This window comes from Mobula birostris, chromosome 30 (genome assembly GCF_030028105.1).
Source record: "Mobula birostris isolate sMobBir1 chromosome 30, sMobBir1.hap1, whole genome shotgun sequence".
NCBI lineage: Eukaryota > Metazoa > Chordata > Chondrichthyes > Myliobatiformes > Myliobatidae > Mobula > Mobula birostris.
The window spans coordinates 32,500,963-32,516,621 of NC_092399.1; the positions used below are offsets into that span (position 1 = coordinate 32,500,963).

The 15,659-nt window shown below is 40.1% G+C and overlaps 1 protein-coding gene across 2 annotated transcripts in view; it reads left to right on the plus strand.

The window, feature by feature from the left end:
- oscp1b (organic solute carrier partner 1b) overlaps positions 1–15,659 on the plus strand; it is a 35,583-nt gene that overhangs the window by 17,172 nt on the left and 2,752 nt on the right. For both annotated transcript variants that reach the window (XM_072246959.1, XM_072246960.1), the window contains exons 4-7: positions 4,683–4,763; positions 7,423–7,526; positions 12,199–12,327; positions 13,105–13,174. In XM_072246959.1, the coding sequence (XP_072103060.1) occupies positions 4,683–4,763; positions 7,423–7,526; positions 12,199–12,327; positions 13,105–13,174 (384 nt within the window). The remainder of the gene's footprint in view (positions 1–4,682; positions 4,764–7,422; positions 7,527–12,198; positions 12,328–13,104; positions 13,175–15,659) is intronic.

Genomic DNA, 15,659 nt, shown 5'->3' on the forward strand with positions numbered 1-15,659 from the left:
GTCTTAGTTTCATAGCATTAATAGTGTTTTCAATAATTTTTGATTACATATGGAGTGAGTCACATTGATTAAAGACTGGTTTCTGTAATAGAACTGACCTCAAGTCAGTTGAAATAGATAATCTGCCTGGGACTTTTGAATGAAGAAAGTTGTGAATGCTTCAGCCGTACGCTGCATACTTGACTGCCATTGCTAAAGACTTGTGTATTCTTGGAGCTGCTTGCTCCTGTTTGCTTTTTAATTATCCAAGAAATATACTTACAGCATCTATCTACAAGTTGGCACTTGTCTTAGATTCCCTTGCAGTATTCACTTCGAAATCTAGAAACTTTGTGGCCCAGTCAATCACATCAGTCTTCAAAAAGAACTTCTGATTTAATCCCACCCGTTCCTCTAGGTTCTTAATTTTCATTTCACAGCCCTTACAGACATTTTTAATGTGTTGAGAGTTTGTCTCTGCCACTCCTCTCCTTGATTGCAGTGAGTTCCAGATTGCCAAAACCCTTTAGGTAAAAAGATTCTAAACTCATCTCCCCTCTAATCCTGCCAAGTTACTTCCTCCGCAAGTTTTTGATCTCTCTCCTTGTTGCTAATAATGTTAAGACCACAAGATATACAGTAGTAACTGAATTAGGCCATTTGGCCCATTGAGTCTGCTCTGCCATTTCATCATGGCTGATCCAATTTCCCTCTCAGCCCCAATCTCCTGCCTTCCCCATATCCCTTCATGCCCTGATCAATCAAGAATTTGTTAAAATCTGCCTTAAATATACATAAAGACTTGGCCTGCACAGCTGCTTGTGGCAAAGAATTTCACAGATTCATCACTCTGTGGTGAAAGTAATTCCTCCTCATTTCCATTCTAAAAGGATGCCCCTCTATTCTGAGGCTGTGTCCTCTAGTCTTAGACTCTCCCACCATAGGAAACATCCTCTCCACATCCACTCTTTCAAGGTCTTTCACCATTCAATAGGTTTCAATGAGGTCACCCCATATCCTTCTGAATTCCGGTGAATACAGGCCCAGAGCCACCAAACGCTCTTTGTATGACAAGCCATTCAATTCTGAAATCATTTTTGTGAATCTCCTTTGAACCTTCCGCAGCTTTAGCATGTCCTTTCTAAAATAAGGGGCCCAAAACTGCTCACAAAACTCCAAGTGAGCCCTCACCAGTGCTTTATAAAGTTTCAACATTACATCCTTGCTTTTATATTCTAGTCTCTTGAAATAAATGCTCACATTGTATTTGACTTCCTCACCACAAAATCAACCTGGAAATTAACTTTAGGGAATCCTGCACAAGGACTCCCAGGTCCCTTTGCACCTCAATATTTTATATTTTCTTTCTATTTAGAAAATGGTCAACTCCTTCATTTCTTTTACCTAAGTACATGACCATTAACTTCCTGACACTGTTTTCCATCTGTCATTTCTTTGCCAATTCTCCTAATCTGTCCAAGTCTTTCTGTAGCCTCCAAGTACCCTGAGACCCCATCCTTAATAATCAACTCCAGCGTCTTCCCAAACACCGAGGTCAGACTAACTGGCCTATAGTTTCCTTTCTTCTGCCTCCCTCCCTTCTTGAAGAATGGAGTGGTATTTGCAATTTCCCAGTCTTCTGGGAGCATTCCAGAATCTAGTGATTCTTGAAAGATCATTATTAATGACTCCACGATCTCTTCAGCTACCTCTTTCAGAACTCTGGGGTGTACACCATCTGGTCCAGGTGACTTATCTACCTTCAGACCTTTCAGTTTCCCAAGAACCTTCATTCTAGTTATGGTATCTTCACACACTTCATACCCACTGATAGCTGAAACTTCCACCATACTACTAGTGTCTTTCCCAGTGAAGACTGATACAAAATACTTATTCAGTTCATCCGCCATTTTATTGTCTCCCACTTCTTTTGTTTTCCAGCGGCTCAATGTCCACTCTCGCCTCTCTTTTACACTTCTAAGTATCTGAAGAAACTTTTGGTATCCTCTTTAATATTATCAGCTAGCTTATTTTCGTATTTCATCTTTACCTTCTTAATGACTTTTTTTAGTTGCCTTTTGGCCTTCTGTAAATCTTTAAAAGCTTCCCTATCCTCTAACTTCCTTCTAATTTTTGCTCTATTATATACCCTCTGTTTGGCTTTTATGTTGGCTTTGACTTCTCTTGTTAGCCACAGTTGTGTCATCTTTCCTTTAGAGTACTTCTTCCTCTTTGGGATGTATATTTCCTGTGCCTTCCAAATTGCTTCCAGAAATTCCAGCCATTGCTGCTCTGCCCTCATCCTTGCCAGTGTTCTTCTCCAATCAATTCTGGCCAGCTCCTCTCTAACGCCTCTATAATTCCCCTTACTCCACTGTAATACTGATACATCTGGCTATAGCTTCTCCTTCTCAAATTTCAGGGTGAATTCAATCACATTATGATCTCTTGCCCCAAGGGCTTTTTTTAACCTTGAGCTCTATAATCAATTCTAGTTCATTACACAGCAGTTCCTTGGCTCTCTCAACAATGATTCAACACCTTCCAACCCGATGTGACCTTTTTCTAGTGTTTTGATTTTATTTTTTACCAACAGAGAAATGCCACCCCCCTCCCCCGCCTTTCTGCCTATCCTTTTGATATAATGTGCATACTTGGACATTAATCTACTAACTATAATCTTTTAGTCATGATTCAGTGATTTCTACATCATACCTGCCAATCTGCAGCTGTGCTGCAAATTCATCTACCTTATTCTATATACTGCCTGTATTCAAATACAACACCTTCATTCCTTTTCGATTTTGTCCACTTTTTACGTTGCAATTCATCCTGTTAACTGTAATTTTGCCTTATCAACAACCTTTTCTCACTACACATTGCCTCTGTCAGTAAATGAACTACCTTATCTTTAGCACTATTATCTGCCTTTCCCATGATACTTCTTGCATTGAAATATAGGCAGCTCAACACACCAGTCACACCATGCTTAACCTTTAATTCCTAGCTTTGTCTGAGGTCTTGCCAACATCTGCCTCCACTAACTGTTCTGGCACTCTGGTTCCCATCTCCCTGCAACTCTAGTTTAAACCCCACTCTGTAGCATTAACAAACCTTCCAGTAGGATATTAGTCCCCCTCCAGTTCAGGTGCAAACCATCCCTTCTGTACAGGTCCCACCTTCCCTAGACAGAGCCCGATGATCCAAAAATCTTAAGCCCTCCCTCCTACACAAACTCCTTAGCTATGTATTAAACTGTATAATCTAACTAGTTCTGCCATCACTAGTACGTGGCATGGGTAGCAATACTGAGATCACAAACCTGGAAGCCCTTCCCTTTAATGTAGCACCTAACTCCCTGAACTCCCTATGCGGAACCTCTTCATTCATCCTACCATGTCATTGGTACCTACATGGATCACGACTTCTGGCTGTTCACCCTCCCACTTAAGAGTGTTTGAGGACTTGATCTGAGATGTCCCAGACCTTGGGCACTCAGAAGGCAGCATACTATCCAGGAGTCTCACTCTTGCCCACAGAACCTCTTGTCCATTCCCCTAATTAACGAATCCCGTATCACCACAGTGTGCTTCTTCTCCCCCCTTTCTTTCTGAGTCACAGAGGCAGACTCAGTGCCAGAGACCTGATAACTGTGACTTTCCTCTGTTAGTTCATCCCCCCCCCTCCCCCGACAGTATCCAAAGTGATATCCTGTTATAGAGGGGGATGGCCACAGGAGTACTCGGCACTGGCTCCTTAAACCCTTTCCCCTTCCTGACTGTCACCCAGTTTCCTGTGTCCTGCACCTTGTGTGTAACTACCTCTCTATATGTTCTATCTATCACCCCTCAGCTTCCCAAATGATCCGGAGTACATCCAACTTCAGCTCCAACTCCTTAATGCAGTTTGTTAGAAGCTGCAGTTAGATGCACTTCTCGCGGTTGTAGTTGTCAGGGACACTGGAGGTCAACCTGTCTTTCCACATCCCGTAAGAGAAGCATTTCACTATCCTGCCTGATCTCTCTCCTGTACTAGCTGAGCAAATATAAAGATAAGGGAAAAAAAATACTTGAGCTTTTCTTTCCTCTGCTTTCTCTTACTGAAGCCTCTCTTCGCCGAAGCCTTAAAGAGTTAAAACCTCAAGATCACCACTCTGACCATGTCCAGTCACACAATGGCCGCTGCGCTTGCCCCTGCCTTTCTTTAATTTGCTCACACTAATCAGTCCCAAATACCAGTTGGTCGCTGTCAAAGCTCTTTTTCGCTGCCTTTTATCCTGGATTGAAGTCCCCTCCTCTCCAAACTTCCAGTGTCTGGATTGGCCGCTAGTCAAAACTCCTATCACCATCATGCTTCACCATGTTGGCAATGACAATCCAATCATCATTGGCCCCCAACTAAGCCAGCTCCATTCTCATTCTTGCGCCCATCCTCTGTTTCACTCCTCCCTCGATCACCCCCTGACTTCACACTTGACCCTTCCAATGGTTTTAAGACCACCAAGGTGAAGCTAGAAAAGGAAGAGCCTCTGGCCTGCCAATGAAGAACATGACTGCTATGAGGCTTTGCACAAAAATGACAGGCTCCTTGAGGGCACAAGGTTTAACATAATGCTCTGGTTACATAAAATTTCAATGTCATTGAACTTTTGAATTTGCCAATTTGAGACTCAGTGCATGTTTTTGCCTTTCTATAATTGACAGTCATACAGCTGCCTACCTGTTGGAGAGTTTCAGCTCATCAGGCAAACTCTACTCATCTTCTTTCAGGATTTGCATATTAGGGTAAGTACACCCTTCCATTCCATGATATTCAACTGGATGAACATAAGAAATGAGTGGAGAGAAATCTCTTTAGCCTCTTGCACCAATTCCTTTCTTTGGTAAGTTAATTGCTGATCCGTTACCTCAATGGCACTGTGCTATACTAACTTTGTATCCCTTAATGTCCAAACATCTATCAATGTGTCTTGAATATACTCAGTGATTAAACTTCACAGTTTGAGACCCAAAAAGGATTTCTGCCTTCTGGGTGAAGAAATTTATTCTGTGGCCAAGCTTGTATTGTGACCCTTGTTTCTAAACCTGTCAGCCAGGATAACATCATCCCTACATCCACCCAGATAAATCATTAAGAATGTTGATAAGTCATTCTTATAAACTTGGGACAGTGTTGGCAATGACAATCCAATCATCACTGGCCTCCAACTCCAAAATACAAAGAAGCAATCTGTTGAAATACTTTCCCCATTCCCCACCTTCCACACCCTCATTCACTAACTATTCACTAGTATGTCCTTCCTTGAAGAGGAATTCCAGACCTGTACACCGTATTCCAGTGCAGTCTCACCAGGACCATCATATAATTGCAGCAATATGTCTTGCAATAGAAGTCTGAAGACTGTTATTTACTATTTTAATTCTTCTCTGTACCCGTGTGCTAATTTTCAGCAGTTTGTTTACTACAATGCACTGGATACCAATTTAACAGTACCATAGTTTTCTGCTTTCTCCCCTTGCCCCCCTCCACACCCCCCTCTTAAAGCCTTCAATTCTTATAATTGAGACTATCTCCCAGTTTTGCATTATCAACAAACTTAGAGATTTTACACGACCCGATTTCTAGAAATTTCCTCTTGGGCTGACCACCTTGAATATCCCCAATCCTTTGGAGCAATTGAGCAAATTTTAGGGATGAATAGTAACTAAAAACAATGATGAAACTTAATATATCCTCAAGTCTCAGGAACTCATTCGTCTCCTTTCTGAAGAATACTGTACCAGTGAATCCATGGTACTGTAAAACACATTTTGGTGATCCATTGCTGAGATATGGATCCCAAAATGAAAGATTCATAGAGTTGTACAGCATAGAAGCAGAACCTTTGGGCAAACAAATCCATGTTGACTGCATTGCCTAGTGACTTAGTCACAGCCGGCCATGTTTGGCTCATAGCCCTCTAAGCTCTTCTATCTATATACTTATCTTGATGGTTTTTAATTGTTGCTAATATGTTCACTTCAACCACTGTTTCTGGCAACTCCTTCCAAATACAGACTCTAATGTCACATTTAAATCTCTCATCTCTGATCTTAAACCTAAGCCCTGTTGTTTTTGGCATGTCCTGTCTAACCTATGCCCCTCATGATCTTGTATACATCTAACAGGTCACCTCTCAATTTCCTATTTTCCATGGAATAAAGTCATAGTCCATGCATCTGCTCCTCGTAACTCGGGGCCCCGAAGTCCAGGCAACATCTGGTAAATCATTTCTGCCATCTTTCTATTTTAATAAGTTCTTGACTAAAGCTGTACACCATTCTAGAAGTGTGACCTCACCAATATCTTAAATAACTGCATTATAATCTTCCAACCCCAATACTCAATGCCTGACTGAAGGCCAACATGGCACATGGCTTCATCACCATTGTAAATGTCGGTAATGTGTACAAGATCATGAGGGGCATAGACTGGGTGTAAGGGCACACTTTTTTCCAGGGAACGGATGCTAAAATCAAAAGGGATTAGGTTTAAAATGCCACTTCCAGCAAACCATGCACTACACTCCTAGATCCCTCTGTTCCATAACATTCCTCAGGACCCTACCATTCACTGTACAAATACTACACTGGGTTGATCCCCTAAAATGCAATATCTCACATTTATCTTAGTTGGAAGCCATTTGTCAATCAACAGCCCACATACCTAGATGATCAAAATGCCCCTCTAATTTTTCATAACCTTCTACACTGTAAACAGCACCAGCTGTATCAAGCTCAAACAACATTCCATAGTCATTGGCAAATCATAAAGGGACTGGATAGGTTGGGACTTTTTGGAGAATGTGAAGCTGAGGAGTGACCTTATAAAAGGATAAGAGGTGTAGATAAGTTACATGATCACAGTCTTATTCTAAAAATAAGGAGTCTAAAACTAGAGGTCATCAATTTGAGATGTGAAAGGAACCTGAGGGGAATTATCTTTTCACACAGGGAATGGTAGGTAAATGGAACAAGCTGCCAGAGGAATCTGTACAATGTTGAAAGACATTTGGACAAGAAAATGGATAGAAAAGTCTAAAAGGGATGTGGATCAAAGGCAGGTAAATAGGACTTAACTAAGACCACTTGCACAGTGTGGAAAAGTTGGACCAAAAGGATTATTTTCATGCTGTATGTCTCTGACTCTTTTAAACTCCTAGCTTTTTAAAGCATTGGTAGTTTTTTTGAAAAAGCTTCCTTTTTGCTTTTTATACAGTAATTAAACAGGCATTTGGGCACTTGAAGGTGGTAGTTGCAATGTACCTGCAAAAATCGGCAACATCTGAAAAGCAAAATAAAAATATATGATGGTACCTGTACTACATGATTGAAGAATTAATTTTTCATTCTGTAATATGTTATAAATTGTTATTATTTATTGTGCTCTAATTTATCTCATTAGGTCTCCATCTTTCTGAAGGATAAAGTTCAGAATTCTAATGGTCGATTTGTGCTGCCTGTTTCTGGTCCTGTACCTTGGGGAACAGAGGTTCCTGGGCTGATAAGGTAACACATAATGATACCCACACAACAGTCTGTACGTTAGACACAAGAGATTCTGCAGATGCTGGAAATCTTGAACAGCAGTAGGAGGGGAATAAACAGTCGATGTTTCGGACCAAAACCCTTTATCAGGACTCTACGCATTTTGTGTGTGGTGGATGTGCATTGTGTGTTTTGAATGTACATTAGTGTTCCCTGTTGATGATTTCCTGTCCATATTGCTTCCACCTTACCTTTAATCTTCATTGCAACAAAAGGAAAATTATTTGCTTTAATTTTATGTTTTCCTTATTCCTTGCTGTTTTCTAAATATCAGTGTTTTGGTTCCTCGCACATTTCTTAAAATATAGCCGAGCAATCAACCAAAATTTTTTTTTTGCAATTTCATGACAAATGATCATTCTGTGGGGTAGCCACAAAATCACAAAGCATCCATTCACAAGAACTCATTAACCAAAAAAAAACTTGTATGTCTTCATTTAATTGAAGTCATCATGTAAATAAATCAACTCCTCCCTGTAAGTTGCTGATCCTAGGCATGCTATGATGCATCCCAAATGCATTAGACTTCCAAAATACTTGAGAAAAGTTCTACAGTAATTTGCTAAATAAGCAGAGTGAAACTTTTTTTAAAAAATGAAAGCTTAGAAGTAGTGAACAGTATTTGAAGGATTTATTTTGGGGTCAAGATAAGTAGTAATAAGACCACTCTGGGATTATTTTTAACTTCCTATTCCTTCTCATTTATATCCGTAATGATAGTTGGTAGGGGAAGTTACCTGGATTGTTCATAAACCTGGTAAATTGATTCATTATTGTTAGGGAAAGTGAGAACTGGGTGCCGAATAAAGTGCTACAGAGAAGGTGCAGTGCAGGCAGACAGTAAGCTTCAAGGCCATAATGAGGTAGACTGTGAGGTCAAGAGTCCATTTAATAATACCAAGGCTGCAAGAAATGTAGATACCCCACTGTGTGGAGGATGGTTTCCAATTGTGTGAACTGTATATTGCAGTGTCGAGCACAGCAGTTGCCGTACCAACCTGTGATGCACCCGTATAGGATGCTTTCTATAATGCGTCAGTTAAAAAGTTGTGACATTGAAAGTGAGCAAAGTGGATAAATGTGAGGTTATCCACTTTGGTGGCAAAAACAGGAAGGCAGTTTACTATCTGAATGGTGTCAAGTTAAGAAAAGGGGAAGTACAACGAGATCTGGGTGTCCTTGTTCATCAGTCACATGAAAGTAAGCATGCAGGTACAGCAGACAGTGAAGAAAGCTAATGGCATGTTGGCCTTCATAACAAGGGAGTTGAGTACAGGAGCAAAGAGGTCCTTCTGTGGTTGTACAAGGCCCTGGCGAGACCCCACCTGGAGTATTGTGTGCAGTTTTGGTCTCCAAATTTGAGGAAGGACATTCTTTCTATGAAGGGAGTGCAGCGTAGGTTCACTGGGTTAATTCCAGGGATGGCGGAAATATCATCTGTTGAAAGATTGGAGCAACTGGGCTTGTATACACTGGAATTTAGAAGGATGAGAGGGGATCTGATTGAAACATATAAGATTATTAAGGGATTGGACACGCTAGAGGCAGGAAACATGTTCCCAATGTTGGGGGAGTCCGGAACTAGAGGCCACAGTTTAAGAATAAGGGGTAGACCATTTAGAACGGAGTTGAGGAAAAAATTTTTCACACAGAGGGTTGTGGATCTGTGGAATGCTCTGCCTCAGAAGGCAGTGGAGGCCAATTCTCTGGATTCTTTCAAGAAAGAGTTAGATAGAGCTCTTAAAGATAGCAGAGTCAAGGGATATGGGGAGAAGGCAGGAAAAGGGTACTGATTGTGGATGATCAGCCATGATCACAGTGAAATGGCAGCGCTGGCTCGAAGGGCAGAATGGCCTACTCCTGCACCTATTGTCTATTGACATGCCAAATTTCTTTAGCCTCCCGAGAAAACAGAGGCACTGGTGCACTTTTTTGATTGTGGAAGACCCTTAGAAACTTGAGGTTTTCAACACTCTCAACCACAGTACTTTTGATGTAAACAGCAGCTTGTACTCCAACCCATTTCCCCACCTCCTGAAGTTAATGGCCAGCTATTTTGTTTTGCTGACGTTGACAGAAAGGTTGTTATCGTGATGCCATGCTGCAACTCTTTCTTGTATTCCAACGCATCTACTACATTGTAGATGGAGTTACAGCAGAATCTGGCTACAGAGCCTGACTCTACAGGGGCTGGAATAGGGGGCTGAGGGTGCAGCCTTGTGGGGCACCAGTTTTGAGAATAATCATTGTGGAGCTTTGCTGCCTATCCTTACTGATTACAGTCTGCTGGTCAGGAAATCAATTATCCAATTGCAGAAAGTGGTGTTGAGTGCTGATCAACTCTATTATTTTACCATCTGGCTGTACTAGAACTTGTTTTAGACCATGGTGCTTTCCTGGATGAGGTTTGTTTACTATCATAGCAGAGAAATGAGCCATTCGACCCAACTCGACCATGCCAACCTAGGTGCTTCTTCAAGCCGGTCACATTTGGCCCATTTCCCTCTAAACCTGTTCATTTACCTGTTTAAATGCCTTTTAAACGTTATAATAATTATCCCTGCCACTACAACTACTTCTTGCAGCTTGTTCTGTATGCCCCGCAACCTTTGTGTAGAAGCTTGCCCCTAGGGTCACCTTTAAATATTTCTCCCCTTACTTTAAAACTATGCCCTCTAGTTTTTCAACTCCACTATCCTGGGAAAAATTAAGTGGCCATCCACCTTATTTATGCCCCTCATGATTTTGTATACATGTACAAGGTTACCACTTGGACTCCTTCACAACCTCTGAATCCCAACATATTCAGTATCTCCTTTAACTCAAATTCTCCGGTCCAGGCAATATCCTTGTGAATCTTTAACTGCACCCTCTCTGACTTAGTCACAATCTTGATGTGATTGGCCATTAACCAAAACTGTACACAGTTCTTCAAGTGTGGTCCAACTACTGTCTTGTGCAAATGTTATGTGACATCTTGCCATGTTACAGTGGTACAAGACATTGGTCAATGAACTCAGTACTGTCATGTCCATAGGTTTGTTGCATGGATGAGCTCCTTTCTCTGATGGAACCCTCATGCTCTGATGTACCATGTGGAAGGATTCTTGCAAATCATCTTTGTGAAACTTCATGAATAATGGTTATTAAAAGAGAATATGAATTTGGGTTTCCTGATTCAACTTTCATTTGAGAGTGTGCCCATTCTCCAAAACTTCAGCAACTGGCTCATTTGAAAATTATATTGAGATGTATTGTTTTAGGAAATGGGAAACTTGTCATTGCTCTAAGTTTAGGATGAGGTTCATCTTTGTAAGCAGAGCTTTACTTAGCATCTATGAATGTACTTCGGAATGCGTGTCAGTACTGTGCAGAAAATCTTTTACTTGTATACAATCTAGAATAAGACTGTTTCACATGACAGTATTGGATCAATGCAAAGAAAGTTTTAATATTTATTCTGTGCTGTTTAAAGTCACTAAAATGAAGATAACTCTACCCCTTTAGCCTGAATTTGCAAGCAGGTTTAATATAATTCTTTACAAACCTGAGAATACAAAGTTAAACTTCTTGTATGTATGGGGAAACAACTCATTTTACTTGGATGAAGTGATGTGAAAGTCAGTGTTCTATCTGTACCCCACAGTGGTGTATCCTATCTAACAGTGTGTGATGGTGATGGTGCTGGACGAGGAAGTCTTCATATAATTTAGAAATTATAAGAGTAATGATTTGGTCAGATCTATCCTGCGTAATGTTGCTTGTCAGCCTGGTGTGAGGCAAAAACAAGTATAAGATTACACAGTATTTGCAGCTTAGCATCCAGACTACAATCCCAGAGTTCATGGTCCATGTGAGCCACATCCTATCTCTATCTTTTCTATTCCTATCAACACTTCATTTCTTTCTCTCTTCTGTATTTAATTAGATTTCTCCTAATTGCTTCTAAGTTAATTGCCTCAATTTTTTAAAGTTATTCTTTCATTTGGGATATGAGAATTTCTGGCAAAGTATTTTCTCCTGTTCATATAGTAAAAAGAAAGGATAAACTACTCTCTACAGTTTGTCTGTTGATTGGTACCAGCACCTGAGTAAATGGAGTTATTTGCCTTTTTTGGCATGTGTAATATTATAACTTGACACTATTAGTATTTCTGAGATTTAGCCTACATTCACAGCAATAATTACTTGAATTTAAGAAAGTAGGAATTCCTGGATATCCAAAGTAAGGAGATCTGCATCTTAAATAAAGAAATACCTACCCACATATAGATTTCTGTTATTTCAGATTTATTGTAATATCTTTTGTTTTATAATGTGCCGGGGTTTTTTTTCTATTTTAGTAATGTTTCAAAAAAAATGGCTTCATACCACATTCACAGTTGATTTGTATTTGGACTAAATGTGTAACATGTATTGGCTGTACATATCATATTTCATAAATCCAGATTTTAAATGAGCTCAATGTTTATATTAAACTTCTACGTAATCAAATTAAAATAGATACATCCATCAAACTCTAGTAATGGAGACTAATGAGTACTATAATGTCTAGAAATAGCATTCAATTTAATCGCAATATTTTTATACAAGGAAAATACGCTAACTTTTGGTCTGTATCACTTTGTCATAGAATGTTCAACCATCATGGAGAAGAGGTGAAGCAAGTAAAATTCCCAGCCATTGGCAATTATACCAGTGCATTGGCAGAAGGATCCCTAAACCTCTTTGGTGACCGAGTCATTAAGCTTGGCACCAACATGTAAGTATGCTCTGTCTGTTCTCTGAGGATTGTAAATAGATTCAGGGGAAGTCCATTGTATTGGGGAAAGACCCCTGGCTTGTTGTGGTTTATATATGTCCAAGAACTGAACTGCAAACCCCTCATGACCTGTCAATTCTGGCTGTAATCCAAACTTAATGAGTTCCTGTAAGGTATTTGTCACTGTTGCAGCATGAGAATGTGTCTGAGGATGTGATTTGACATCTTAAGAAGAGAGCAGAGTAAATAACCAAAATAGCTTATTCCTAAATAAATGACTTTCAACAATGCTTGGTGTGGTCTGTAGATCAAAACGTAATGATGTTCATAGAAATGTACTGCACCATGTTTCCATGAAATCTATCAAAGCAAGTAGTTTGGGTTCAGCAGCAAATCTAGGAAATTGTGAAACAGTTGTCTATTTGAATATTAATTATTAAGGGAAGAACAGAGATGGTAATTGCTGCCAGACCCCTATACCGTCTATTAGCATAGCTTAATTGTAAGATCTTCTTTGTGCTATGATCACGCTGATATTTTATACTGTTTGTTACTGAATTCTATTCATTCAAGAAAATAAAACATATGGAAATAGCAGTGCCCTACCTGCAATTCATAGTCAGCGGGCCCAGGATATGTTATTTGTCCAATTGTCCTAAGGAGTTGATTGGTTGCTACCTGCTTCCCAAGATATTTGAGCTAAAAAGAACTTGTTATTGTTGATGTTCCATTAAGTGTCTATTTATTAATATTTGTATCTTGTCTATATTGCCACAGGTACAGTGTTTCTCGGCCTGTGGAAACCCACATGATGGGGACAATGAAGAGCTCAGCTGTCCGTACGAAGGTCAGTGGTGTCCCTCAAGCCTGGCTGCCTTGATTCTATTGGTTGTTTCCAATTTTTATTTATTTCCCTTTTGTTTTTTTATATATTTTATAGTGAGCAAAATGTTCTCTTTTTCTGATGCTGACTGATCTTCTATTCACTTCCAGATTTGCAGTTTATACTTTTTCATCTCAGCATTATTTTAATATGTTCCTACAGATTGTCTGTAGCCAATGCTGTATAAGGGTACCCTGGAAGAACCAATCGTTTTGTGTATTCTCTGTTTCTCTCTTTACTGATATAGAACACAGAACATGAAACAGTACAGATCAGGAACAATGTCTCAGCCCACAATGTTGTGCTGAAGCTACTAAGAAACTAGTCAAAGTAGTAATTAAAAGCTATTCCCTTTTGCCTTCATAAATCCATATCCCTTCATTTTCTGCAAATGCATGTGCTTATCTAAGAGCCCCTTAATTTTCCCCTAATGCTTTGGGCTCCACCATCTCCCCAAGCAGTACATGCCAGGCACCCACCACTCTGTTTTTTAAAAAAACTCCTTTGAGTTTACCCCCCCCAATCTTAAACGTATGCCCTCTGATATTGGGCATTTCAACCCAAAATATATTGGCTGTCTACTCTTATCTATACCCCTCATAATATTTTATAAATTTCTATTAGGTTGCCCCTTAGCATCTGCCACTTCAGAGAAAGCAATCCAAATTTGTCCAACTTCTCATCATAGCACATGTCCTTTAATCCAGGCGGCATCCAAGTAAACCTCTTCTGTACCCTCTCCAAAGCCTCTGTATCCTTAATATAATCAAGCAGCTAGAATTGAATGCAGCCTTACCAAAGTTTTATAAAGCTGCAACATAATTCATTACCTTGATAAATAATGAATGAAGGGTCTTGGCCCAAAATGTCAACTTGTTTGTTACTCTCCATAGATGCTGCCTGACTCTAGCTCTTTTGTGTGTTGCTTAATTCCCCGCAACCGCAGATCTCTTGGGTCTTTGAGTTATGTCCTATACACAACCTCCACTATTCCACCAACATGTGCAGCCACTTGGACACAGAATCCCTCTGTATGTCAACATTATTAAGGGTTCTGCCATCAATTGTATCGTCCCTTTACATCTGTAGTGGTGAAAAAGGCGTCTAACATGCTAGCCTTCATCAGTCAAGGCATTGAGTATAGGACTTGGCTCATTATTTTGCGGTTGTATAAGCTGTCAGTGATGCCATACTTGGGGTACTATTGGGATGTGGTTAAACTGAAAAGCGTGCTGAGAAGATTTACAGGGACTTTGCCAGGACTAGAAGGCCTGAGTTATAGGGAGAGGTTGGCCAGGTTAGGTCTTTATTCCCTGGAATGTAAGAGAATGAGGGATGACCTTAGACAAGTGTTTAAAATTATGAGAGGCAGAGATCAGGTGGATAGTAGCAGTTTTTCCCCCAGGATAAGGGAGACCAAAAGTAGGGGACATAGGTTTGGGGTGAAAAGGGAAAGATTTTAAAGTCTCCTGGGTGGGAACTTTCTCATACAGAGTATATGGAATGAGCTGCAATGAAAGTTGATGAGGCAGATACAATCATATCATTTAAGAAGCTCTTGGATAGGTACATGAAGGGATGGGCTCGGAGGGATATGGGCTGAACACAGGAAATTGGGACTAACATATTGGACACTGTGGATGGATTGGGTAAGCTGTAGGGCCTGTGCCTCTGTTGTATTGCTGTGCCTCTATAACTGGAGAAAGAAGGATAGATTACCACAAAAGTAACAAACAGATGGTTTAAAAATGCAAGAACAGGATGAGGAAAAGAAATTTGCAAAAAGATAAGTCAATAAAAATATATAGTAGTGTATAAGAGGATGGTCAGAGCAGCGTGGGCTTTTGAAAGCTGGTAACTGCATTACAGTGAGGGAGCTGGTGGTGGAGAACTGTACTTGTAGTAGTTACTGCTAGTGATATGGTCATTGCTACAGTTTGGGAACTAAATACAGATTGGATGACTCCCTTGCAGAATACCTTTGTTCAGTCTATGAAAATAACCCTTATTTTACTATTGCCTGTCACTAATTCTCTATCACACTCTCACTCTGACTTCTGTCTTTGTCTCCAATGAAGTGTGTCTTAGGTTCAGAAAAAGTACATCTTTCAACTTGCCACATTACAGTCCTTAGCATTCAACATTGAATTTGATGAGTTGAACTAATGGACCATTCAGTTTGGTATTTCACGTTTACAGCATTCACCTTTATTAAACTGTGTCTCTACCTCTTATTTACTATTTCATTCACCTCTTTCTTTTTATACTGTACCTCTTCCTGACTCTTATTCCCCAGGCTTTATTGCTCAGCACCCCCAGCATAATCACCCACATGTGCTACTCCGTCTCTCTCTATTTCCGGCCCAACAGAGGTCTTAATTTTTGTGTACTCCATCCTATGTGCCTACTATATCACCCAATTTTCCACTTTCTCAGCAACTTAACCTTG